At 45.9% G+C, this 26,078-nt stretch overlaps 1 protein-coding gene across 1 annotated transcript; it reads left to right on the plus strand.

Annotated features, from left to right (window-relative positions):
- Nucleotides 1-1,252: 1,252 nt before the first annotated feature.
- LOC135985726 (serine/threonine-protein kinase SBK2-like) lies at nucleotides 1,253-24,985 on the plus strand. Its single transcript, XM_065629293.1, is given in 6 exon segments — nucleotides 1,253-1,282; nucleotides 1,284-1,397; nucleotides 1,399-1,497; nucleotides 9,546-9,735; nucleotides 10,504-10,706; nucleotides 10,972-24,985. Coding segments are annotated over 6 exon segments (1,191 nt in total). The 3' UTR covers nucleotides 11,527-24,985.
- Nucleotides 24,986-26,078: the final 1,093 nt, after the last annotated feature.

Genomic DNA, 26,078 nt, shown 5'->3' on the forward strand with positions numbered 1-26,078 from the left:
AATTCTTGGATGTTGGATAGGTTCCTCCTATAAACTTGTGCTACCCTCAGCTGTAATGTTCCTGCCTGTAGAGAATTTGCACATTGAAGGCCTTTCCCAGTCACTGGAGCATCCTTCAAGAATGAGTGTGCTGGGGCAGCCTGAATGGCACAAGACATTTAGGTCATCAACACGACAACCTCACTCCCCACCTCTTCTCCAGAAGCACAGGGACAGCTGGGATCCTGACTGTGCTACTCCTCTTGCCCTCTGATTTGCACCATCTCTGAGAGGCAGCAGACCAGCTCTTCAGAGGTCTGTGATGGTGGGACAGTGCGTCTCACCTTACTGCCCCTATGGATGGCAGAGCACTGAGTGACAAGCCTTTGGTGTAATTACCCTCCCTTCAGAGAGCAACCAAGAAGGTTCAGCCCTGTGCTAGAGACCCAGAGTACTTATGGTTATGGGGGCTGCTCTGCTCTCTCCTGTTAGACTGGTTTTCACCTCTGTCTCCTCTCAGCCTTCCTCACCATATTGTGCCCCCAGAGGGAGCACAGAGGCTCATCAGGTCAGGTGAAGCCTTACAGGTCCCCTGCATGGCCCCAGTTCTAGGGAACAGACCCATGCTGTGACACTCCTATGTCACAGCTGCACGCATCACTCCTTCAGATACGCAAGTTGATCCATCTCTGTGAGAGAAAAATACGGTGCCTCAGAGCCAAGACCTAAGCCCTGCATGGCATCCATGTCCCCAGAAGTTGCTTTCTTCTCCACACTTGGGTGGAAGAAAGAGGACTTTGGCACAGGAATAAAGTCTTGGTGGAGGTACTGAAAATAGGTGAAATGCCTGCAAGTCATTGTAGTTACCGTAATGCACTGTAGTACTGGTTTGTGTGAGCAGCCTGGCCCTGTGAAGGGGCTTTGAACCACCTATGGCTTGTGCTTGGTCTCTGGTGTCCACTGACACAGGCAATTGTGACTGACATGTCTTCAGCCCCTTTGGTGGCCAAGAGCAAGTGCTGGCAGCCCACGGTTGTTCTGAGCTCTACCGTCAGGGATGTGCTCTTACTTGTCACAGCCCCAGCACAAGGACCATGCCCCAGCCTGGGGAGCTGCTTTGCTCCCTCAGCTGTAAGGACAGCCCAAGCTGGAGGGAAGGGCTGAACAGGGTGGGTCTGCTGAAGGTCCCTGGGGCATGTGATGATATGGCTAGAGTAGAAACAACAACCCCACCCTGATCCCTGCAACACCTCTCCCTCCACAAACAGGGCAGATGGATAGCCCTCTACCTCCTCCCGTTCCCCCTCTCTTCTTCCTCCCCCCAGAGGTGACCTTCAGCAGGGAGGCAGTCTGCCCCCAGGACCAGAGACATGGGGAAGGGGCGGAGCGTCACGCTTGGCCCCGTAATGCCTGGCAGCCCCCTCCGGCTGCTCGGCACAGGCTGAACCCAGCCCAGAGGCTGCTGCGGGGAAGCCAGGCAGTCCACGGCCAGCCAGCAGTGCTGTGCTGCTGGAGAAGGTGAGAGGCTTGGTACAGACGGGGAGGGAGTGTGGGATGAAAGGACACAGCATGGCAGGATGAAGGAGAGCGGACAGGCACGTAAAAAGGCATGACTGGGAGCCCACCCCTCGCAAACTGGTTTTGGAGACTCCGTCATAGTGTGCCGGCACAACGTGGAGTGCACCCATTTCCCACATCTGGTTGATGGTGAGCTTGTTAGGTGGCTCTGCCCCAAAAGGTTGCCGTGTGTCCGGTTATGTCCAGTGGGATGGTGCCGTGGTACTGGCTGGTTGGTTGAGAGGAGGGTGTGATGTGGCTTGGCCCCAGCAAGATTGCTGCGGATTTCTGTCTGAGGAGGCTGCTGCATGGAGATAGTGGTGTCCTGCTTGCTGGGGAGAGGCTGGCGGGGGTCTTTCTGGGGAGGTTGCGAAGTGTTTCTGCCTCAGAAGAGCAATACATAGTTCTGCTAAGGGGACAGTCATGCGGTTCTCTGCAGCGAGATTAAGTACTAGCCTGCTGACCAGTTTTAGAAAGAAGCTCATAAATCTATCAGCAATAAGGCCAGAAACAACCACTGCGATAATCCGTTCTGATCTCTTGCCTGTATTAAAAGTGGTTTGCACTAAAGTGTACCTTTTGGGGAAAAAGAGAAGGTGCCATTCTTGAGCTAAAAGTTCCAGAGGTGGAAGTGTATTTTTCCATACTGTTTGATGAGATTTTAGGGGCAAATATCCTTCTTCACAAAAGCTGCACAACAACTGAGTTCTGAAATTGCCTCATTTCAGCTTCAGCTATTGGTTTTATTATAATGCTTTATATAATGCCCTCCTTAGTGAACTTCTAGTACCCACAAACATGCATACAGATGACAGAGTCACTTCTTCGCTGTCTGTTTGATGAGCTAAAAAGACTGCTCCCCTCTAAGTTTTCCCTGTAACTTTCAGCCGTGTTGTCATTCCCATAGTTCTTCTCTGTGCCTGTTTCTGTCAGACTGTGGAAACCAGCACTAACATGTTGAACTGTGGTCTCACTGATACCATTAAAAAGATAGAAAACATCCAATAGCTACTTGTGGTGACCCATCAACTGGCCACCAAAAGAGTTCAGGAAGTTTACCCTAGAGAAACAAAGCTTTCACATCGATAGGTTCTTAACATTCTAAAAACCATAATAAAAAATAGATAGATAAGAGTGCAAAACAGAGCAAATGGAAGGAATGCATTTCTAATAAGAATACAAATTCCACTGATGCACGATATTCTCAGTTCTCATGCAGAAGTCATTAGCAGGTGGCCAGCTCTTAGAAATACAGCTTTCCTAACTCAGCTGATTTTCAGAGATTAAATTTCAGACTGTCTCAGGGCATCTGTTTGTAAGAACCTCGGCAGAAACTACAGTGAACTGTGAGAGGCACATTGTCTCAGAACAAATCTCTCCTTTATTATAATCTAGATTACTTTATGTAAAGCAGAATGGCTTTTTTTTTCTATTTATTTTTTTAAGTGAACTTTATTTTCCTAATTTAGCATCTGGAAAATGCTAGTATGCATCTCACTGCTGACGTTTTCTGCATCTGATGCTTTTTGGGCAGAATGAATGCAAGAGTGCAACCTGCAAGATCAGTAACCCTTGTACAGTTATTCTCCTGGGCTTCAATCTGTATCATTAAGATGTGTGTCTACATCACTGTAGATTATTTGTAGTGCAATTCTGTACCGTCCTATATATTAAGGTCTGCAAAGGAATTGAGACTATACCAGACCTACATTTTTGGGTTCACACAGTGCACCTTTTATGTACAAAGCAGCATGAAGAACTTAGATTCTTCTGATTAAATTTTTTTTTTTTTTTTTTTTTTTTACTGTTACTCCATGCTAGGCTAAACTCCTGACTTCTTTGGTCATTTGAAACACTTTTGTATGTGCGTATGTGCATGCACTACTTTCATCAAGCAATGTGTTATCTACCTGTGCTGGTTTGACTGAAAATGAGTTAATTTTCTTCATGCAGCTAGAAAACTTTCTTTTTCACAGCTAGCACGGTAATTGTCTGGATTTAGTTTAAGAACAAGAAGATAACACTCTGGGACAGAGTTAATGTTTTTAAGTTGTTATCTGGGAGCCAAGGTCTCTGAGCATTCAGCCCACAGGTGTGAGGGAGCTGGGAAGAGGGGCATAGATGGGGCAGTCTCTGACTGACATCCAGACTGATCAATAAAAATATTCCATCCCATTAGTGTCACGCTTCATATTTAAGGAGAGTCAGGATTTTCCGGCTAGTGGGGAGGAGGAAGACAGAGACAGAGACTCATTTTGATTTCTGCTCTGTTTTGATAGAGTTCTGTTCAGGAGTTTCTTTAGTTCGGCCTGTTGCCATCCTGCCATTTTGCAGAGGCCTCTGGGCCTTTCTGCCTTTTTCTCTCTTCTCTCTGGGATCGGCTGTTGGGACCAGGTGCTGCTGCCTGGGACTGGCTGCTCGGTGTGAACGGAGTTCGTGAAGATTTGCATTGAATATATTTTAATTTATTTTTTATTCTCCATTTTATATATGTATTAGTATTATTAATAGTACATTAGTATTATTTTCTTATTTTATTAAACTGTGTTTATCTCAATCCGTGAGTTTCTCCATTCCTTTTTGATTCTCTGCCCTATTTGAGGGTGGAGGCGAGTGAGCAAGTGGCTATCATGGTTTTGAATTCCTAGCTCAGCTTAAACCATAACACTACCCAAACCCATTTTGTATCACTTACAAACATTTTCTGGTTGATTTCAGTGCTGTCTCCTAGATCATTGACAAAGGTAAAAGTATTCTAACAGAGTCAGGATTTAACAAAATTAATTGTGTAGGGTGAGGACGCCACTAAAATATGATGATTTCCACAATAGTGGACTTATTTTTCAATCCATTATAAATGTGTGCCTTATTGATTTTGACCAAAGTCAGGATGAATTTCTACAGATAGCTTTCAGGGAATGATCAGTGCATGGGATGTTTCTGGAAGGTGCTCTACAAACCAATACTGGTCTGAGAATTGCTCCGAACTCCTGTCAACAATTTAGAGGTTGATGGGAAACCCCTGCAGATAGGGTCCTTACACAGACCCTAGACAGACACAAACCTGATGATTTGGTAACAACAGAGACACTAAGTGGTCTGAATTACTTGATAAACCAAGTCCATTTGAGCAAAATGAGCTTTACTAAAGGCAATGGAAAAGTATTGAGGTAGAAACAAGGCACCCAGGGAGACCTGTGGAGAAGTGGAGTTTTCCCCTAGAAAAACAGTTTTTCAGGAAAGCTCTGGAGTCATAATGGGTATATAAGGTAGTGCTGGTTCTCAGTGTGGCATTCCTGCAGAAAGAGATCTTGGGACCACAGCCTGAGGCAGAAGACAATTCTGGCTCAATGCCTCACAGGAGGCATTCCCTCAGGAGCAGTCGGTGTTTTAACGTGGGGGACTGAAAAAAGTGTTGAGGCTTTAGAAAAGAGCCATAAAACAGATCTGAGAGTTGGACAAAAGACCTTGGTTTGAGAATTGGACAGAAGTTGATGAAGGCATTTAATCAATAAGAAGACTGAGAGGTGTCTTGATCATAGAGCATAGAGATGTTTATTCAAAATATGACTACAATTTCTGAAAGCATCCTATCTGTTTTTAAACTAACTGATGTGGGCGCTGCAGAAGCAGTGTACCAGATGGTTTGTGAAGCCTAAGTAAAGTGTTGGTTGGATACATAGCCTGAGTTTTAGACTGTACCCTGCTAGTTTTATTCAATCTAAGTAGTTCAAAATATATTCTCATAGGCTGTGGTCGTGCCTTTGACCATAGTACATGTAAACCCTGCAACAGTCAGTTGAAATACAATAGGTACTAAAAAACTCTTTTCTCTGGTTGAGAAACTTCAGCAGCAGGTTAAGTAAATTCAGATCAGGATATCTTATAAATATGTAGCAGCAAGAATGTTAACACCGGCTTTTATAGTTGACCAAATTTTGTCTTTGGATCAAGTCCGCATGACTTTTTGTGAGAGATGCCCCTAATGTTGTTGGTTATTTGGTTTGGGTTAAAGCTCTGTAGAAGCTCAGATGAGAAAATGGACTTTACATGCCATATGCTCAAAGCAATTTTTAGTGTAGCATCTTTGATATGAGGAGAGGCTGAGACAGCTGAAACTCTTCAGCTTGGAAAAGAGAAGGCTCAGAGGGGATCTTATCATTATATATATAAAAACGTGATGAGAGGGAATGAAGGAAAGGGAGACAGACTTCTTAGTAGTGGTCATTGACAGGACAAGAGACACTGTGCACAAATTGAAACATAAGAAATCCCATCTAAACACAAGAAAACACCTTTTTTGTTTTATTTATTTTATTTTATTTTATTTTATTTTATTTTATTTTTAATTTTATTTATTTATCATGGTGACGGCTAAACAGTGTGATAGGTTGCCCAGAGAGGTTATGGAGGCTCCATCTGTGGATGTATTAAAAAACTTACTGGACACCTTCTCAGATAATTTGCTTTAGCTGTCCCTGCTTGAGCAGGGAAATTGGATTAGATGATCTCAAGAGGTCCTTTCCAGCCTAAACACCTCTGTGATTGTCATCATAGCACCATCTCTGTTATACAGAGATTGCACTGTCTTTGGCTCTTGACATGTATGAAGTGCTTTTCTGGACCAAATATACTAATCATTTTGGTTGAAGAACCATAATAACATTACCTAAACTAAGACACTGTATCTCCATAAGCTAGCTGCTCCTCAACTCCTCAGGAAGCTCGGAAGCATCTCCTGATGGTGGAAAGGATGTGAATTTCTTGTTGCTATAATTAGAGACTCTTCTAGGGAATCAGAGTTTCTCACGTGTCGACAGCCTGGAGCCAGGACCTCTAGTAGGGATGAAGCACAGGAAGGATAGTGGAGGAAAGAACAGTTTTGAAAATGACCCTGCCTGCTGCCTTCAATACAGCACAGCTAAATGATGAGTCCACCCTGGCCAGGGCCCTGGTGGCCTCCTCCCCAGTGCTTGTCACTCTGCAAAGGACAAATGACACTCTGGAAGGTAACTGAGGTAGGTGCAGAGCACCCAGGCACACTTTACTAGCTTCCTAGTTAATGGTGGTGGCATCTCAGAGAAAGACCTGACAACTTTGGCTATTTCCTGAAGCATGAACTGTGTCTTGTAATCAGTTTCCTCCAGGGCAGCAAGGGCCAAAGCCTGCAAACTTTTCTAGAGTGACTGCAGTTGGGGCTTCCATCATATGGAGCCCTGATCAGATCCACAGGGTTGTCAGTGTTCCTCAAGACATCCTACCCATATTCTCTGGCTGTCTGTTTTTCCAAGCTGGCTATTTCACTTTGATGTACCCAGACAATCTGCCCTCCCATAACGGTGGGGTTATATGTGGAAGTAAAGATCCTTGCCATTTGTATTGCAGTTTGCTTGAAATGTGGAGTGGAAGGACACAAGAGGTTTTTTGGATTTATTTTTTTTCAATTGAAAAAGCTTATGGACTGAAGTGTTTTGACTCCCAAAGCTGGAGTGAGAACGAAGAATATACAGAGAAGCATACCATCCCATTCACAAATCAAGTTTTCAGACAGTAAATAGGAGATAATTAATGAATCATATAAAAAATAGATAAACCGTATGATAAATAATTCAATATAAACAAAACCAGATTAATTAATAGGTATTTGAAAATTATATCATTATTGAACAATACGTTAAGTGGATACAGCGAGAAGATTCTAACCTTTGGATTAGATAGCACTAACAGGTGGTCGGCCTACAAGGGAATAAATTTTATCTAACTCAAGTTTGAGAAATTAAGTTACCTGAGAAGATCGTGAACCATTTGCTGACAAGAACTTGTATGTGACCATGAATTTGATATAGGAGAAACATTGTCTTACAAAAGAGATCTTTTCATATTTTTTTCACAAATATAAATCTAATGTGTTCCGCACAAGACAAGCAGATCTCTTTCCTGTTGTTCCACTCTCTATTTAGTGTGGGTTTAACCTATCTAATATCAAGGGGATGTCTATGTCTTTCAAAGGTCTGTTACATTTTAAATTTATTCCTAGCTAGGACTCTTTAAAATGCTTTTGCAGCTATTCTTTTTGACACCTAAAAGTGTCAACAGCAGTTTGGAAATGTCAGTGGCAGAGTGGTTCTGTTTGTGGATTCTGCAATGCCCTCGCTGATTGCAATTTTTCAAGCTGTGCCAGCCGGGCAGTAATCTGTAAAATCTCTAAAATACTTTCCCTGTGAGTTTCTCCCCAGCCTCCCATTCATCTCCTCCCATGCACGCACTTGTTCAGTGTTGAACTCCCTGCGGACTATACTAACTTTGGCTGCTGTTGGCTCTCACACCAAGCCAAAGCCTTTGCAGAAATGTAGGGCAAATCACTTTACTCCCCCAAAAGGTGTCATGTGAGTCAGAATATTTCATGGGAAGAGATCCAGACTTTGTATATGCAGAGGTGAGCCACTTGTTTTACACCACAGCTCTGTCTTACTGCACACTGTTTAAGACATATCCAAGGATGCTGCAACCCTCAGGCTCTTGGGTTGCATCCTGAACTGTATTAGGAAAAGCATTACCAGCAGGTCAAGAGAGGTGACCTTCCCCTCTACTCAGCAGTGGTGAGGCCACATCTGGAGTAGCAGGTCCAGTTCTGGGCTCCCCAGGAGAAGAGAGATGTGGACATACTGGAACTAATCTGGAAAAGTCCATGAAGATGATTAAGATACAGGAGCATCTCTCATATGAGGAGAGGCTCAGAGAGCTGGGACTTGTTTAGCCTCAAGAGGACAAGGCTCGAGGCAATCATCTTATCGATGTGTATAAATACCTTATGGGAAAGTGTAAAAAAGACACAGCCAGAGTCTTCTCTGTGATATTGAGTGACAACACAAGAGGCAATGGGCATGGATTGAAACATGAAATTTCTACTTAAGCATAAGAAAAAACTTTTTTACTGCAAAGGTGATCTAGCAGTGGAACAAGTTGTCCAGAGCAGTTGTAGAGTCTCCATCCTTGGAGATACTGAAAATTGGACTGGACACAGTTTTGAGCAACCTGTTTTAGTTAACCTTGCTCTGACCAGGAGGTTGCACTTGGTGGTCTTCTGATCTTGATCATCCTGTGGTTGTACAACCTTGCTCTGAAGGCAGAGGTCACTCCCAGGTCCGAGGTGCCTGTGTTCAGAGCAGGGGAAGGTAGTCAGGGAGTGCTGCCACAGATGCCTTAAAATGCTAACTTGTAGCTGGATGGGTGGGCTGAAAAAAGCATTTCTCTGAAATGGGTCTGAAGCAGCTGGCTGTATCTCAAAATGCCATTGGTGTCCAAGCTTCCTTCCTGTCTAAGTTTCTCGCATGCACAGAGGAGTGACTTTGGGTCAGAAATGTCAGCAGGCGTGTGAGGTACTGAGCTCCCTTTGGCTTGCTCGGAGCACACTGACTCTGACTAGTAATCCCTTTTTTGTCATGGGCTAGCTGTGCCTCTGCCTAAGGAGCAAGTCTATTGCTGCTGCTACCTCAAGGGCTTTCTTCAATAAGCAGTAGGGGTGGGTTTCTGTGTAGAGAGACATGGTCTTTCTGCAATAGTCTAGGGAGAGCAAGAGGACTGGGTCATGCTTGATAATCTGGGGCTCTGTTAACATTTTGCTTGTTGCCTAACACCTTGGAGAGTAGACTAAGAAGGGATCTGGAAGGCCAAGCTTTAGTACAGACACAGAAAGGTGTTCCAGATCTTTGAAATTAGAGGTTCCAGGGACTACAATTAGAGAAAGACAAGCATCTGTCTGGAGACCAGAAGGGATCAGAGGGCTGAGAGAGGTTCTTTTCTGTATAGGGACCTTTCATAAGATGAAGGGCTTTGCCTGGAGGTATACTGTACAAAAGCACAAGTTCAACTCTAGCGCAGCTGTGAAAGCGCTCAGGCGCCAAGTGGCAGAAGCACACCCTGCCTAGCACAGTTTGCATGGCATGCCTGATCTGCTTTTCTCTGTGCATGTTGTGATTTTCCTGACTTGGGCTGTGGTGTTTCTGCAGCGCTCAGCAATGGCCGAGAGCTCAGCTGCGACAGCGACAGGGACAGTGGCACCAACGGTGTCAGAGGAGCTCCTGGAGATCACAGCTCAGAGCCTGGTGCGCACCGAGGTGGCCGAGCACTATGAGGTTATTCGGGAGTTGGGCAGGGGCAAGTATGGCCACGTGATGCTAGTGACCCACAGGCAAAGAGGTAAGGAACCAACTGCTTCCTACGAACTACTGTGTCTTGCCTCCTCTCCACTCACCAGGGCGCTGGGTGGGCTTGTGACTCCTTGGGGCTTTGCACCAGGCATGGTGGGAGGTCCGCAGGGAGACTGGCAGGATAGGGACCTCCTCATCCAGGGACCATCCCACTGCACCCAGCCAGGGCACAGGTGATGCCAGGGGGCAGCTCTGACCATCAGGCAAGATTATGGTGGTGATGCTGGTCCAAGGTCAAGCCAGGAAGTAAATCCACAAGTCAGAATCAATAGAGCTCATGGCTAGGCACTGACATGGATGTGATACAGCTGGAAACCAGCACTCCCACCATGCAGCTCAGGAAAGGAGTGGAGCCCCAAGCCTGAGCTTAAATGGTGCCCTCAGGCCTGTGGACAGAGGGTGTGAGTGGAGGTTCTAGGTGGGGTTGGCCAAAGCCATTCAGGTCTATGAGTGCCCAAAGGGCCCTGGCACTACTCTTTCCCACTAGTCTCAGCTCAGACTGATGAGCCCACGTAGGCTGAATTTCCATTCCTCTACCCAGTGCTCCTGTGTGTGCACTGACTGGCTCAAAACTCACACCAGTGGCAGTGCCTGTTCCCAGATCAGGTGTCCATTGGACATATCCACACAAAGCGTTGGGCCAGAGACCTTCCTGTGGCTGTGAGTGTCTGGACCCACAGCTGCTCAGTGCCCTCTCTGTCTGGCCTTGATGTGAGTGACTTTCAGAGGAGTCTAACCCACTTCTCCCCACCTGCAGGGACTCCTATGGCTCTCAAGCTGCTACCCAAAGCCAGTACCAAGCTGCACACCTTCCTGTATGAATATTGTGTGGCGCTCTCCCTCGCCACCCACCCCGCCATCATTAGCATGTTTGGAATTGCCATCGAGTCCAGCCAGTACTATGGCTTCCTCTATGAACCAGCACTGCACAAAGACCTCATCTCTATCATCAAACCCCGGGTATGTGCTGCTACAAGGCTGTGGGGACTTGGACTGTAGCATTTGGCCCCTGTGTAGGCTGGCTGGTTTGGAGAGAAGGAGATAAAGGCAATGGGCTGTGTGGGTCTCTCATCTCTGGGGTCTACAACATTGAAGCAGCTTCAGGCTTGCAAGACCAGTAATGCAGAGGTCTTCCCCAGTGCAGAGCACGCAGGTGAGACCCCAGCTGGCAGGGCTGCCAAGATGCCCTGCATGCTCTGTATTGCCTGTCTCTCTCCCTGTGCAGGATGGGATCCCTGAGCCAGCTGCTAAGGAGTGTGCCAAGCAGCTCGTGAGTGCGCTGGAGTTCATCCACAGCCGGGGGCTTGTGTACCGCGATGTCAAGCCTGAGAACGTGCTGCTTTTCGATCCTGAGTGCCGGCGCATTAAGCTGACTGACTTCGGGCTTACACGGCCCAAGGGTACCAAGCTCAAACTGGTGGCTGGGGTAATCCCTTACACTGCCCCCGAGCTGAGCAACACTGCTGATGCCCAGGGGGTGCCTATTGACACCAGCTTGGATGCCTGGGCCTTCGGCGTGCTGCTTTTCTGCCTGCTGACTGGCTACTTCCCCTGGGAGCAAAGCCTGCCAGATGACCCTTTCTTTGAGGACTTCATGCTGTGGCAGGAGACGGGCCTGGAGGAGGACCTGCCCCGCCACTGGAAACGCCTGACGGCTGAGGCTGCCCTGATGCTGCGGAGCCTGCTGGCCATAGACCCTACCAAGCGCGGCCCTGTCAGTGGGGTGCTGCACTATGTCAATTCCCCTTGGCGCAATGAAGAGGCTGTGGTGAAGCCCTAGACCCCACTCCCTATGGGAGTAGGGAAGGTGGGTCTCACTGGACATCAGAAAGCATTTCTTTACCAAGAGGGTGGTCACAAACTGAAACAGGCTTCCTAGAGAGGTGGTCAATGCCCCAAACCTGTCAGTGTTTAAGAGGCATTTGGACAATGTCCTTAATAACACGCTTTAACTTGGTCAGCCCTGAATTGGTCAGGTAGTTGGACTAGATGATCAATGAATGTCCCTTCCAACTGAAATATATTCTGTTCTGGTCTGTTCTGTTGTATTCTATTTATTCTATTCTATTCTATCCTATCCTATCCTATCCTATCCTATCCTATCCTATCCTATCCTATCCTATTCTATTTCTATTCTATTCTATTCTATTCTATTCTATTCTATTCTATTCTATTCTATTCTATTCTATTCTATTCTATTCTATTCTATGCTATCCTATCCTATCCTATCCTATCCTATTCTTATCAATCTGTATAAATAACCAACGAGTGGGTACAAAAAAAAGACACAGTCAGAGTCTTCGTAGTGGTACTGGGTGACAGGATAAGAGGCAACGCACACAAATTGTAAGACAGGGAATTCCATTCAAACATAAGAAAAATGGCTTTAGAATGATGGTGGCCAAACATACGTGGGAAGATTGGTTGTCATGTTTCTGCCTTTGGAGATATTCAGAAGCTGACTGGACAAGACCCTGGTCAACCTGCTCTAGCTGTGTCTGTTTTAAGCAGGAGGTTGGACTAGGCAATCGTCAGAGGTCCTGTCCAGCATCAACCATACTGTGATTCTGCGGCATTTTTCATTTTGAGGACACACTGTGTTGCAACTGGAGATGTATGGGGCTCCCAGCTTCTCCGGTTTGCAACTGCTCAGCATGGCAGGAAGTGGTCTCAGCAGAGCTGGGCACAAGATGCAAAACTGGCTTGACGAGAAAGGATTAGCAAGATTTTAGGGTTTATTTCCAAACTAAGGCAGACTTGAAGTGGTGGAACACTACATTTTTTGGGAAAACAGATCAAACTATCGAATTCCATCAGGGCCAAGGCTGTCTTTTGCAGGAGCCAATCATGCTGATGAGGATCAGTGCTGCATGACAAACACAATGTGACAGGGGCTATTGTCACTGAGCAGTGGCAATGGCCAGGGTTGTTTCTCTATCTCCTTCATCACAGAGCCTTGAGACTTTGGCAGAGGGAGTGTCTGCTGCCAGAAAGTTGTGTGATATGCAGCTAAGTGATAAAATCAGCACTGTGATTTCACTGTGTCCTTGATGGTGGTGCAGACAGGGTTTCAATGAAGCAAGCACAGCAGTGAGCAGAGTGGCAAAAGCTCTGCCCTGAGCTGAGTGCACAGCCTGGGCTCCTTTTCTCAGTGGCTTAATCATAATTCCAGCTGGATTTCTTAAATCAATGAATAAACAGACCTGTTGAAGCCTGTCCCCAGGGGGTCTGAAAAAAGATCTGCTTGTCCCCATCACCCCCACAGCAGCTGCTGGGAGAGGCTGAATGGAACGGAGCTGCGTGCAGAAATGCTGTCACTTTGCACGGGCTGCAGTGGGGCTGGCCATGTGCCTGACACCCTAAAGGGCAACATTTCAGCTCATGTAGGCATGAGGCATGGGGTGGATCTGGTGTCATCCCCAAAGGGACATCAGATGGCCCCAAATGGAAGAGAAAGACACAGTACTTCACTCCTCTCTGGGGTGGAATGAAGAGATAAATTGAGTAATTACAGAGCTCATTGCATTATGTGAGATCTGACTGCGGCGACTGTGGTCCAAGTGTTAATCCAGGCCCTAGTGCCCTGGTGCCTGCAGCATGCTGCATGGCTTGTGGTAGGACATGTGGTCTGTGTTCCTGGTTCCTCTTGCGCAGCTCACTATGGACTCTGCGCCTTCTTCTCCTGCACTGCACACTCCTCATGGCTCCTGAATAGTCATACTCAGCAGCAGCCTGGGAACTGCGATGCAGACCAGAGGCTGCAGGGTGTGGGGAAGGCATGGGCCAGCACTTCGGTGTTGGAGGGGCAGGGAGATGGGTTGAGCCTGGATCCATTAGCTGAACAAAGCCCTTGGTCATGACAATCCTTCCAGCTAGGAAGTGTTGTCAGGAAGAAGTGGAAGTTGTTTACTAGAACAGAGCAGAGATGGGAAAGTGCAGGCAGATATGCATTGCCTTAGGTTGGGATAATGGTCCAACAATGTCACAGATGAGTCATCTCAGAATTAAAATGTTGATTATTGAAGAGAGCACTTAAGCAAACTATTTGGGTTAACCACAGGTCAGCAATACCTCCAACATATAGAACATGTTGTGATCCTGGCTGGACTCAGGACACAAAAGGGAGGGTAGGACCAGGTTGGACAGTGGGGTTAGTGCCATCTCCTTCTACAGGAAGACTAAGGAAAGTCACTCTGTTAGACTAGCTGACCCAGTGACCTAAGGCAGGGCAGAGGTCCAGCCTTCATGACCTCTCCGGTTAGGCTTCTGGTGTGGTTTCTAGAAGCTTGCAACATATAGTATTCCTTCTGCCTTGTTGACTCTGACACTATGTTACCCACTTAAACCCTGCTAAGTATCATTGCTAAGATAATGACTAAAATTTCTTAGGAAGAGTGGTATAGGACTAATCCTGCATATTCCCCAGAGTTCTCTGGTAGCCTTGTCTCCTGAGCAAGAGTGCATGTTGAGTCTCCTGTGTTACCCTTCCCATTCTGCACAGAGATGTCAGGTCTTGAGACTGCAGAGCGACTGAGCACCAGATCCCAAAAATGAGTGGGGTAAATAATTTCAGGCCAGGGAATATGGTAGGGCAGATGCAAGATTGCATAGTGTCAGTGCCTGCCTCCTCCCACACTGCTTGTTCTGGAGTTTTGACTTTCACTTCAAAGACATAGCACACCAAAGCTTTGATAAAAACCACAAAATATGACCCTGTTCTGAACAAGTGTCCTTCTGAGCACGGGGGTGGAAAGACAATAGCTGAGGGATACAGATGATGGGAATTTGTCACCTTTCATTCTTACTTATGTAGGGGCAGGTCAGCAATAACTGCAACCCAGTTGATGTCTTCTAGAGCTGCCTGTATCTGAGAAGCCATAAGAAGTCATAAAGCCCCATTGCCATGCTAAGGGACCAAGATATGCAGGATTGAAGCTGGCTGGATCTGAAGATACTTGGTCCCTCACTGAGAAACATTCAACATCTCATGGAATTTCAGCCATCAGCCTTTTTTTTTTTTCCCCCCATATCCTGCATCCCTGAATGGGGATGTGTGAACCAGAGGAAAATGCCTTGCATAGAAAGATCAAAGGAACTGCCTCAGTGTTTTCCACATCCTGTAGCTTGGATTGCACAGTACCTTGGTACCCATGCTATAATTTTAAGTCTCCTTTGTGCTGTGTTGGGCTACCTGTGTCAGTATTAACCACAAGAAGAAGACTGACCGCTACTAAATCCCATAAGGGTTCTCCAGTATCCTCGAGTTCCCTACTTAGGGCCCATGCAAGGTCTGACAGCCAGCCATGCCTGCCAGTAGTCTGTGCTTGCCCATATACAGGCCTGCCTGTTGCTGTGGCTGTGTTTGTTGTTTTTTCTCCTGGGCTGACAAGCAGCTGGGCATGTTTATAAGGCCTGTGCCTTGTCCCAGCTTTGTGCAAGAGAGGGAGGAAGGAGGATTTGGCCTGGCTGAGGGTGGTGACAGAAGGTGGTCACAGTTGTCACACGCACTAATTGCACTTCTGACCCTTCTTTGCTGTTCACAAGCTGCCCCCCACCAAGGACTCGTGTCTCTGGCTGGCTCCTGTGTCTCAGGGTGGAATCACACAAGGCTCCTGCTCTCGTGCTGGGCCCTGCTAGTCACCTTCTGTGTGCTAACTCTGACTGAGTGCAGCTTCCCCCTGAGCTTTGCTGACAGATTTCTTAGGGGATAGTGAGAAAGGCGATCTCTGACCAACCATTTATCTATTTGCCTACGATAAAATTTATCTTAAGTGATAAAACAGTCTGGTTTTTATTTTGTGTATCTGGCCTGTAACTATACAGAGCTGGCTTCAGGAAAAGCGGTCCTGTTACAATGGCTAGAGGTTGCTGAGAAGTCTGCAAACAGCTGCTTGAGCAGGCAGCTCCAAGTCCCCGGTCCTTGTCCCCAACGCTGCTCCGTGCCTGCCTCACTGGCAGAGTGGGAGGTGGAAGCAGAGCAAGGACAGCAATGTGCAGGCATTGGCTGACATCTGCTGAATTTGGTCTCTCCAAAGCCAGAGATGGAAAAAGTGACATCCCCTTGTTCTGTCATTAACAGTTGTTGCAGCTGACACTCTGCCTCGAGAAATTTTTACATCTTCCTTCTCAGGATAGTAAATCTTGCAGAGATTGACAAAAACAGAGCTAACTCACAATCGTCTTCCCCAGGGTTATCCTGGGCAGGTTTAACTCCTGACACTTCCTTCTGCAGGGCTTCTCTCCGCTTTACCTTGAACCGCTCTGTGAAGCTACTGGATAACTTCTGGTGGCTCGGTCCTCATGGTAGGAACCAAAACACTTGTTTGTACCTTTACAATATGGAGTCATAGAATCATAGAATAGTTTGGGTTGGAAGGAACCTTCAAAGGTCATCTAGTCCAACCCCTCTCCAATGAGCAGGGGCATCTTCAACCAGATCAGGTTGCTCAGACTCCCATCCAGCCTGGCCTTGAATGTCTCCAGGGATGGGGCATCTACCGCCTTTCTGGGCAACCTGGGACAGTGTTTTACCACTCTCATTGTAAAAAATTTCTTCCTCATGTCTAGCCTGAATCTCCCCTTTTTTAGTTTAAAACCATTACCCCTTGGCTGTCATAACAGGCCCTGCTAAAAAGTCTGTCCCCATCTTTCTAATAGGCCCCTTTCCTTCTGTCACTGTGCGAGAGAGATGAGTTTATGGCACGTGGTATGTGGGGGCTACCAGGTGTCAGTGGCCATAGGAATGATGAGACCTTAAGAGGGGAAGGTAACCAGCCACCCACCACCAAGAATCAGTTTGGCTCAACAGATGAGAAATTTGGACAGAAAGCAAAGTCCTGAGTGGCAACACAGGTGACCCAGCAGGCAGGAGCTGACTTCAGGTCTCCTTAACCAGCAGACATATCATGGCTCTCCCAGAATTAGGCAAGGAATCAGAAAGCCCTGACACAGAGTTCTCATTTTCCTTTCCACCCCTTCCCTTCTTACCATTAGCTCTCACCCCTTGGACTTCAGTTTGGGACTGTATTCTTTGAAACAAAAGCCTTGACTTCCTTACACCTTGTTTTCAGTTTACAATTCACTGGACTCATTGCTCTGTCTGCATTGCAGTTGCCATCACTTTGCCGTTGGGTGTGCCAACACCCCACTGCCTCCAGAAGTCAGAAACAATATTTCTTGTTTATTCCCACTGCTCCATGATTTCAGCAACATATGAAGAATTTCAATAGGGCTTTCTGTGTTTCACCACCTCAGTCCAGCAGCAGACTGTAGCCCTCCTCAGAGCTCATCCATAAGAGAACTGCCTTTGGTCTCTTCCCACAGAGTGCTGTAATGAGTCTCACAGCTCTGGAAGACAACTACTTTAGTCCCTAAGTAGGATTTACATACCGTTTGATCAGTGCTATATCCGAACCTCCTTGGAAGTCTCTGGGAAGGCCAAATTATCCACTCAGGATGTTAATCTAGACACCAAAATGTTATCGGTTGGGGCACAGCAGGGGCTGCCTGGCAGGATCTCCAGGGCAGTACAAAATTCCCACCTGGAGACTCCTATAGTCAAACATTTAATTGTGAAGGTGGCTAGGAGTTCAGCTGATTGCTTGGTCTCAAGTCAGTCCACTGTCTCACATCAGTCCATTGCCTCATCCATGTAGCTGAATACCCAGAGAGTTCCTGGACCACCAGGGAAATTAATGGTTTAAGTATGTGAGGTGTGGATGCAGACAGAGCCTTGCCGCTCAGCTACACAACACTTATAACTCTAGGACAAACCTGAGTTTCTTACTAGCAACTTAAATTCCATATCTCTTGCCACAGACCAAATCACTATAGAAAGAATGACATAAAAGTTTAAGACATTAGCATATTGCTATAGCTGCAGACATTTTTTCTGGGCTGGTTGGCTGACAATTCATGAAGTCTCACAAAGATATCGATCTGCACAACTCCACACAGTATTTCCACTAAAGAAAAATATTTGAGGCATTTCTGTTGCTGGAGTTGCATTCCCAATGGAAGAAAGGCACCAAAACCAGTACTTCTTTGTTCAGTCAAAACAATTTCCTCCAAGCAGCTACGGTAGTTCCTTTTCTAAATTACTAATGCTTGGGAAAGCAGAGGCAACAATGCCTGTATGGACCCAGGTCCTGGTTCCTATGTTCCTGGGTTTTGGCAGGGCTACTCATTTTGCCAAGCTCTGGTACAGATTTTGTTGTTCTTCAGTGGCTCTTGGGACAGTTTTCAGCTTGCTAGCAGAAGATGGCTGGGTAGCATCCACATGTTAGAATTATGCAGGGGAGAGTAGCAGGTCAGGACCAATGTTCAGGTTGGAGCAGGTTGGATTTCACATCTCTGCTTCTAAAATTTCAACTTGTTCTTAAGGTCTGAGGACAATGGCACAGGGAAATGGTTACTTTTCCATAGGTGATCCTAAGAAGATGATGGTAAAGAAAGAGAAATGGGAAACTCTTTGCTAGAGGTGAGGAACCTTTCCCTACCAAGAACAAAACCAGACCATTTGCAAGGCAGGATCACTTTAGAATGGATAGTGTACAGCTCCCTTTTCTGACTCCTACATTTATTCCATGGTTTCACAGGATGCTGGCAGAAATTTCCACGCTTATTCACAAAGCTGTTGCTTTGCATATCTCCTTCATTAGCCTCAGCTTCATTGTCTTTCATTCTCTTGTGAACATGTATTTATTTCAGTGATAAATCTGCTTGCCATTTCATTGCCAGATCATTTTGTTGCAATTAGGAACCAAGGGCTACTACCTGTCAGCCTGGAGACAAGGGAAGAGCTTACACAGACACATCGCTTAGATTAAAAGACCCTTTGGTATAGCTTGTCAGGCAAGCACTAAGACACCAGTCATATCTGGGTAGACACTAAAGAACATAATTCCTCACCTATGTCCTGGGGCTGAAAAGAAGCATTTAAAAGCAGAAAATCAGCCAGTGCACATCTTGAGACAGATTTCTCAGCCTCAAAGCTGAGGAATCCATTGGGTTGTCTTCACATTCCCACATTTTCTTTCCTTATATTGCTTATATTGAGTAGGCTAATGATTGGCGAATAGTTGTGAATAGTTACTGAGAAAGGGCTTTATAGCCTTCTCAAACCCACTTTTTTTCAGGCCTGCAGCTTCGCCAAGAGATTCAGTCATGTTAGTACATAGAGAGGATAAATTTATGTATTTTCTGTCAGTGAGTAAACTGTACACAAAATAAATTCAACATGCCTGGATTAGGGGCTGGTAAAATTTGGCAGTATGTAAATTGGGATACACATAAATAATTTCCTTGACACTCTTTCTGTATCCCTGCTCCACAATGGAGCACAGCCTGAGCATGCGCTGCTATTGGTCATTCAGGTCCCATCTTCCACAGAAACCCTGGCACATAGACTAGAAGCCAACAGGACCAGGTCTCTGATTTGGACAATCAGGACACTAGAGCCTCTGAATTACCTTCTCTGTGTGCTCAACAAGACCTCTGTTATCTCATCTGTGGCACTACCTAAACCCTCATAGGAGCTAGCCTGTCTTCCTTTAATGTCCTGGAGCAAAGCCTACAGCTCAGGCTTGGAGATGAGGATTATAATCCCACACTGCACTACTACTGATGTGCAGAGCTCCTGTTCCCATTCTGTTTCATCCACAGCGCAATTTCTTGAAGGAAAGTGGGATCTGGTTTTTGCAATACCTGAAAGGGACTGTTTCACTACAGGGATTCTCATTACCAGATCTCAGTCCCTCGGATGCTCGCACTGCTGTGTTGCGGTAGCTGAAGCTCCCAGTGCTGGGAGTGCGCCAAGGATTCAAACACCCGTACCCACTAACCCCTGCCTCAGGAATCCAGATTTGCCTGGGACTTAGTAACATGACCTGTTTTCCACCAGCTCTAAACTGCTCCCATGCTTAGTTTCAGCCAAGAAATGAAATCACTGCTAAACATCCACTGAACTTTGTTGGCCCTATTAGCTTCTGCACTTCTACTCAAAAGCAATAATACACAGTGCTCAGTTTTGAAAAAAGGCACATCTCTGCTTAGGTTCTCTGCTCTTCCTAAACAAGCAGGAGCTGAAGGGCACATACTTTTTATATTAGCAAAAGAGAAAAAATTGCTGCAGACTTTCTTTGTCAAGGAAGAGAAGACAAGGCTGTGCTGATCTCTCCATCTCCTGGGCATTCACATGGTCCCAGCATGAAAAAGCTAGAGAGAGAACCTGATCCAGATCCTGAGGAGTCAGAAATGGAGCTCCCATGGGATTTGTAGCAGTAGCTTTTCTTAGAGAGTGAGTCAACATAGCTGAAAAGCAAGGCAATGCGACAAGTATTAAGAGGATGTGCCATTGCAACCTTGTGCTAAAGTTACTCAGCAAAGGATCTTTCCTAAATGAGTTTTCAGTCATTTGGGTCACTCTCGCTTCCTCAGTGCTCTCCATGCATCACCTTCTGTCCCTCTGAGTTCCTTCCCAGCCACTAGCACTTGCACTCACTTAACCTTAACTGTTAGTACTGCCCTTAAATCAAAGGCAGTGCTAGAAACTTGACTTTGCAGGTCTTTGGCCTTCTTCCGATTACAAGAGACGTGTTAATGAGAAGACCTCATATCTAACTGTCTAGTCAAGGCACTTGCAAAATACCAGCCAGCACAGTAGCTGGATGTGAAAAATGGGAAACCAGCTAACGTCAGCTCCGACCAAGACTCAAATCCAAACAGCAGCGGAGAGCAGGGAGAATTGATGACCGCCTGCAGCAAGCACATCAAGAGCCCCTGATGGACTCAGTGTTGTGCTGGTTCAAGGGTCCTTGGAGAAGTGTTATGTTCATTGGAAAACCCAGCTGAGTGTGAGGACCATCAGCCCCTGCCAGTGGGTTATGGGGACACATACCTGGCAGCAGGCAGCAGAGGCGTTGGTGGTGTACGCGTGGGAGAAAGGTCAGGAGATTGCAGAGGGCTTTGCACTTGCGAGCTGGGTGATGGGAACGGTCAGTGAGTGATGAATATGAGCAGCTGGCAGAGAAATTCACCACGAGACAGTCCAGTTAGAGAGTGGGAACTCAGCAATTTTAATGTTGGACGGTTTTTTTACGATACTCTGAGAGCTAGGTGTCATAAGGCACATAAATCAAAGCAGCTCCTTGAAACTGAGACAGTCTGGGGCTCTGATGCGCTGATATCAGAGCAGCTGAGGTGACACCAGATATTCCCCTGTGTACATGGGCTCTGTTTGTGCCAGCAGAGAAACCGCTCCCTCCTGATCTGGGGCAAAAAAATAAATGTTAGTTCGGAGGAATCAACTTGGTTACTTTAGAGTTTTACAGAAATAGATAGTTTTCTTTGCATAGTGTAAAAGGTCACTGTATTGTATTAGAAGTCACTAAAACTTTAAATTCAAGCCAAACGTTTAAATATTTGGGTTATATTTATTTTTTGTTTAAAACCAAACCTATTTAAAATTAAATGTGAATTCAGGAAAATGTTTTCAAACCTGTTAATTTAGTATTTAACAAATAAAAATATTTAAAGAGCAAAAAGCAATGCTGCTTCAGTGACATCTCTGTAAATTTTAATGAGTTAAAGCTTTTTTTTTTTTCCTTCACTGAAGTGGTACAATATTCACCAAAATATAAAACAATTTTCTTTGGTTTCTGCCAGAAGTTAGGATGTGGAAAGAATGTGCTCTTCATATAACTTTGAACTATGTTCCAGGAAAAGATATATATATAAATGATCATTAAAACCCTTAGGCAGCTACATATTTTTGGCAATCTGCCTTATGAGAATCAGAAACAATCTGCCAGCTCACCAGTGCTAGCCAGTTATTCCTTGTTCTTTAAATCAGCTAGTTTTAGCTATAACACAAATTTTTTAAAGCTTGCCTCAACATCATTTTACTTAGAAAATAAGAACGCCTGTACCACATCAGACTAACGGTCTAATATAATCCAGTATCCTGTCTCTTAAAAAAATAAAGAACAAGGCAAGTATATGGTGCTAATTCCTCAAAGACATTTTTCAGCTTTCAGCAAATTTTGACTTAAGGAGGAGCCTGCAGAGAGGTGAAACCTTTGAATTTAGTGGTCCTTACTACACATTGGAGTTCAGAGAAGGGAACATGTAGTCCTTGGCAGCACAGCCAGTTGATGCAGAGAAGGAAGAAAGAAATCTCCTTTGATTTTGGCAGAAGCAGAGAAGAAGTGAAGCTCCAGCCAAGTAGAATGGAAATCTCTGAGATACGACCACAGTACAGATGAATACCCAAGTCCAGCATCTTAGTTCACTCTTAGCATTTTGAAGTTCCTCGTTGCTGGTCTCTCTTTCGCCACTGCATTGGGATACTTTGAAGATGAAGCTGATGCAGTTATGTTCTTTTCCTATTGGCAGAACACAGTGTATCCCATTATGGGCTCTACTGTAAACAGAAAAAGTGTTAGAATCCACACAAAGCATTCATAATCCTATGTTACTCAGCTGCTCAACTTTTCTGAGAGAGAGAGGGCTTATGGTAATGCCTTATCCCACAGAGCTGATGTCTTAAGCAATCCTTGATAGCATCACTCACACTGACATGTTTTGCTAATTCTAATATTTCGTTCTTCTTTCCCTGACTGAAGTCCCAAGTGCCCACCATTCACTGTAAGCAAGTGATCAGATTTTGCTGATGTCCTTGAGGTTCTGCAGTTTTCCTTTGCTCCCTCCACCTTCATTTGCACAGCCCTTCTTGCTCATATATTTCAAGAGAACTATCTTTCTACTGCCCATCCTGAAGAGTAAGGACTCCTTCAATGGCTTTCTGAGGTGCTCCTTCCAGACAACTTCTGGCCACTGTTCTCTGCCAGAACTCCTTGACACCACTACACCCAAGCAAGAAAAGTAGAGCAGGTCCGGTCACAGTGACCAGGTCAGTGAAGAGTCAAGATCATCAGGCAAGTCCAACTTGAGAAGGCAAGGCTAAAGTCAAACCAGAGTCAAACCAGCATCAGCATCAGCAAGGCACTGGCATAGCTGAAACATAGGTCAGGCAAGGAGCAAGGGCATGGGCCTGGGCTTAAAAGCATGTCCTGAGTGAAAGTGGGGGGACTTCTCCCAGGGCTTCTTCCAGTTGTTTCTCATCCCCAGCATTTTCCCCAGCACTATGATACAAGGTGGCACAGCTGTGCCATGTCAGAGCCGTGTAGCCAAACTCCTGGGGAGTAGCAAGGGGATGTGCACTCAGGGCCCTGACAGCAGTTTCCATGTACAGTGAGTGCCTGGGCACCAGAGAACTGGCAGAGACGTGTTTCTTTCAGTGCCTATTCTGCTGCTCTTCAACACTCTGGGGCAAGAGCCTCACCATAGCACAATTACTGGTCCCAAATAGCTCAGGGAGGAATCTCATGAGGATACAGACTCTAGTGCATGTACCCCAGGAAGGTATTGCAGGGTCCACATCTTACAGAGAAAGTACTAAAGCTTTACTCTCCAGTCATCTGAGTTTAGCAAACTGTGTCTCTTGTATCAGAGAGATGAGTTGTTTACAAAGCAAACACTGTCAGTCCATTTAATTGGCTCTTTAACATGGCGAGAAATGTTCCCTGGCAGAGAGTTCCTGGGAAAGCCTCCAAGATGTGAAATGGAGAGGTACTTCTATGCGGGGAGGACAAACAAGGCTAGTCTCTCAGGACCCAATCCTCACAACTGAATCACTCCTCCTCGGATGATGATAAGAGTCCGGGGGGTGTAATAACCATCCCCATGACCAATATAGCAGCAATTTTTAACAGTACAAGGGATGGTCACACCATTCTGCCACAGAGGAGAGCAGTTCCCATGGTGTCTTCTTTTCTATATAGCCTTAGTGTAGTGGCATACAGCCTGGGCAGGTTCTGGAGTCAGTCGGCTTAGCATAGGTAGGCATAGATAGGTCTGGGTCTAGGTATCCTAATATCCAGGTGTCTTGATATTATAGAGAGAACTAGGAGACCCGCACGTTAGCAAGAGCGCTTGACTTGCTCCCCTTAAGACCCTATCCATGGTTGCCTGTGAGCTTGTCAGAACGGACCGTTTGGAGAAGAACTGGTCACATTATGAAGCACCTTTCCCCATGCAGAACACAGTCAGAAATGATCAAATAGCAGGTATTTGTTTGTTTGTTTGTTTTTCCCTAAGCAAAGGAAAAATATGCTTGCATCACAAAGTATCAGTTTGTAGAGAAACAAGAATGTTGTTTCACAGCTCTGCTTAACCCTATTCCTAACAAAAATCCACTCAGACCTGACTTCTGTGAATAACTGTGGCTCACCCAAAGTCAGAAGCTCAGCCCTGGTGCCCAGCACCCTGCACAGCTGCTGTGGGCCAGGTGTGATGGGAGGGACTGAGAGGAACCTGTGTGCTGTGCTGCTGGCAGCCTCACCTCCTGCGCCTGCAAAGACAAGGCTTGTGTCAGTGTGGAGATGGGAGACATCAGAGAAGGAAAGAAGCCCAGGCCCAGGAACGCAACAAGAGAGACTAAGAAACGAGGCTGGAAAAAGCTGGCTGGCAACAGAGAAACCAGAACTCGCGGGACAAAGAGGCAGGGTCAGCTTAAGGGCCCTAGGAAGATGTGAAAATGCAGATTTAAGAGGGCACATGGGGCCAGTCATGAAACTAGCTCAAGTAACGGAGCCCTTGAGGGTAATTCGGAAAGATTCGGGTCTTGCTGCTGACATCCGTGTGCCATGTCGGTGATGCTGGGATAGACTTGCCAGGCTGCTCCAGCTCGGTTTTAAAAAGGCTGGATGCAGTGTGCTACGGCAGGTACGCCTGTGTTGCCCTCCAGTGGTGAACCTGGTATTTTCTTCAGGGTAAGGGAGTAGTACTTGAAGGGACCGTGCCCCAAATACACGACTAGGCAAGGCTTTTATTTCCTGATAGTTACAAACACACCATGATTAATTTGAATATCAGTGTTTGTCTCCTACAACCTTATAATAATTCAACTATTTGCTCTGGCATATTTGACCAGAGGCAGACCACAGCACAAAATCACAATATTGGTATTCCCATTGTTATGTCAAAGCACAAATTCAATTACTCCTGCTGTGAAAGTTTGAGCTGCGCTGGTTTATTTAATTTGGTTGAATACATTCAGTTGTGTGTTGCATGCTGTGATGAAAGTCGTTTGTCCTCCAACTGCCTCTATGCCACAATTATTGACAATGCTAATGCTACACATTTGTTATGCTGAAGAACAGAAATACAAGTGCCGAAAAAAAAAAGACTTCCTTTTCTTACAATTTTATCAAGGTTCCATCACCAAGTTTCAGACTTTTCATACTAAGATCTGGTTGAACATTAAAAAATATTTACGTACAGAGCACAAAACCTTTACTTCCATAAGCCAGATTAGCAAAACCATATGATTTCACAACTCCTAAAATAAATCGTCCTGTGTTCCTAGAGGCTTCTGAATTAGGCAGCAGTTTACAGTCAAAACCTGCCCTTGGAACTGAAAAAAAACCCCAAACCAACACACCACCACCTGATTCTGACCAGATCTCAGCTCACATATCCTTAGAAACTACCAGCACATCTGTCCCTTACTGACTGTAAGCTCCAAGTTGCTATGAACCAACCCCATAAACCACCTGCAGGGCTTTTCTTCCCTCCTGTTGCAGTGTTACCTGCACAGAACTGTCCATCATTCACTTCCTCCACATCTCCTGGTCAGAACAACCTAAAGCAGGGCAGTAGAATTGACATGCAGTCCTGCCAGTTTCTTCTTGGCATCTCGCACTTTAAAGGAATCAAGATTTCTAAGCCATGCGAAAATAAAACATAACTGAAGTTGACAGGTGAAGCTTTGAAAAGATTTGGTAATGGGATTCACCAATGTAGACAGTACAGGTGTACCGACTCTTGCTGGGATGCAATTAGTTTTCTTTACAGTAGCTGGTATAGTGCTGTGCTTGAGATTTGCGACCGAAACAATGCTGAAAACAGATGCTTTAGCTGTTGCTGAGCAGTGCTTGCATGGCACCACGGCCACCTCTGCTTCTCACACTCTGTCCCCACCTCCCAGGAAACACGTTCGGGGTGTGCAAGAAGCTGGGAGGGGGCACAGCTGAGACAGCTGACCCCAACTGACCAAAGGGATATTCCACACCACATGACATCACGGTCAGTATATAAAGCATGGGGGACAGTGTTCGGAGCGATGGTGTTTGTCTCCCGAAGTAACCATTACATGTGATGGAGCCCGGCTTTCCTGGAGACGGCTGAAACACCTGCCTGTGAATGAATTCCTTGTTTTGCTTGTGTGCGCAGCTTTTGCTTTACCTATCACTGTCTTTACCTCAACCCATG

This window comes from Caloenas nicobarica, chromosome 2, assembly GCF_036013445.1.
Source record: "Caloenas nicobarica isolate bCalNic1 chromosome 2, bCalNic1.hap1, whole genome shotgun sequence".
Taxonomy (NCBI): domain Eukaryota; kingdom Metazoa; phylum Chordata; class Aves; order Columbiformes; family Columbidae; genus Caloenas; species Caloenas nicobarica.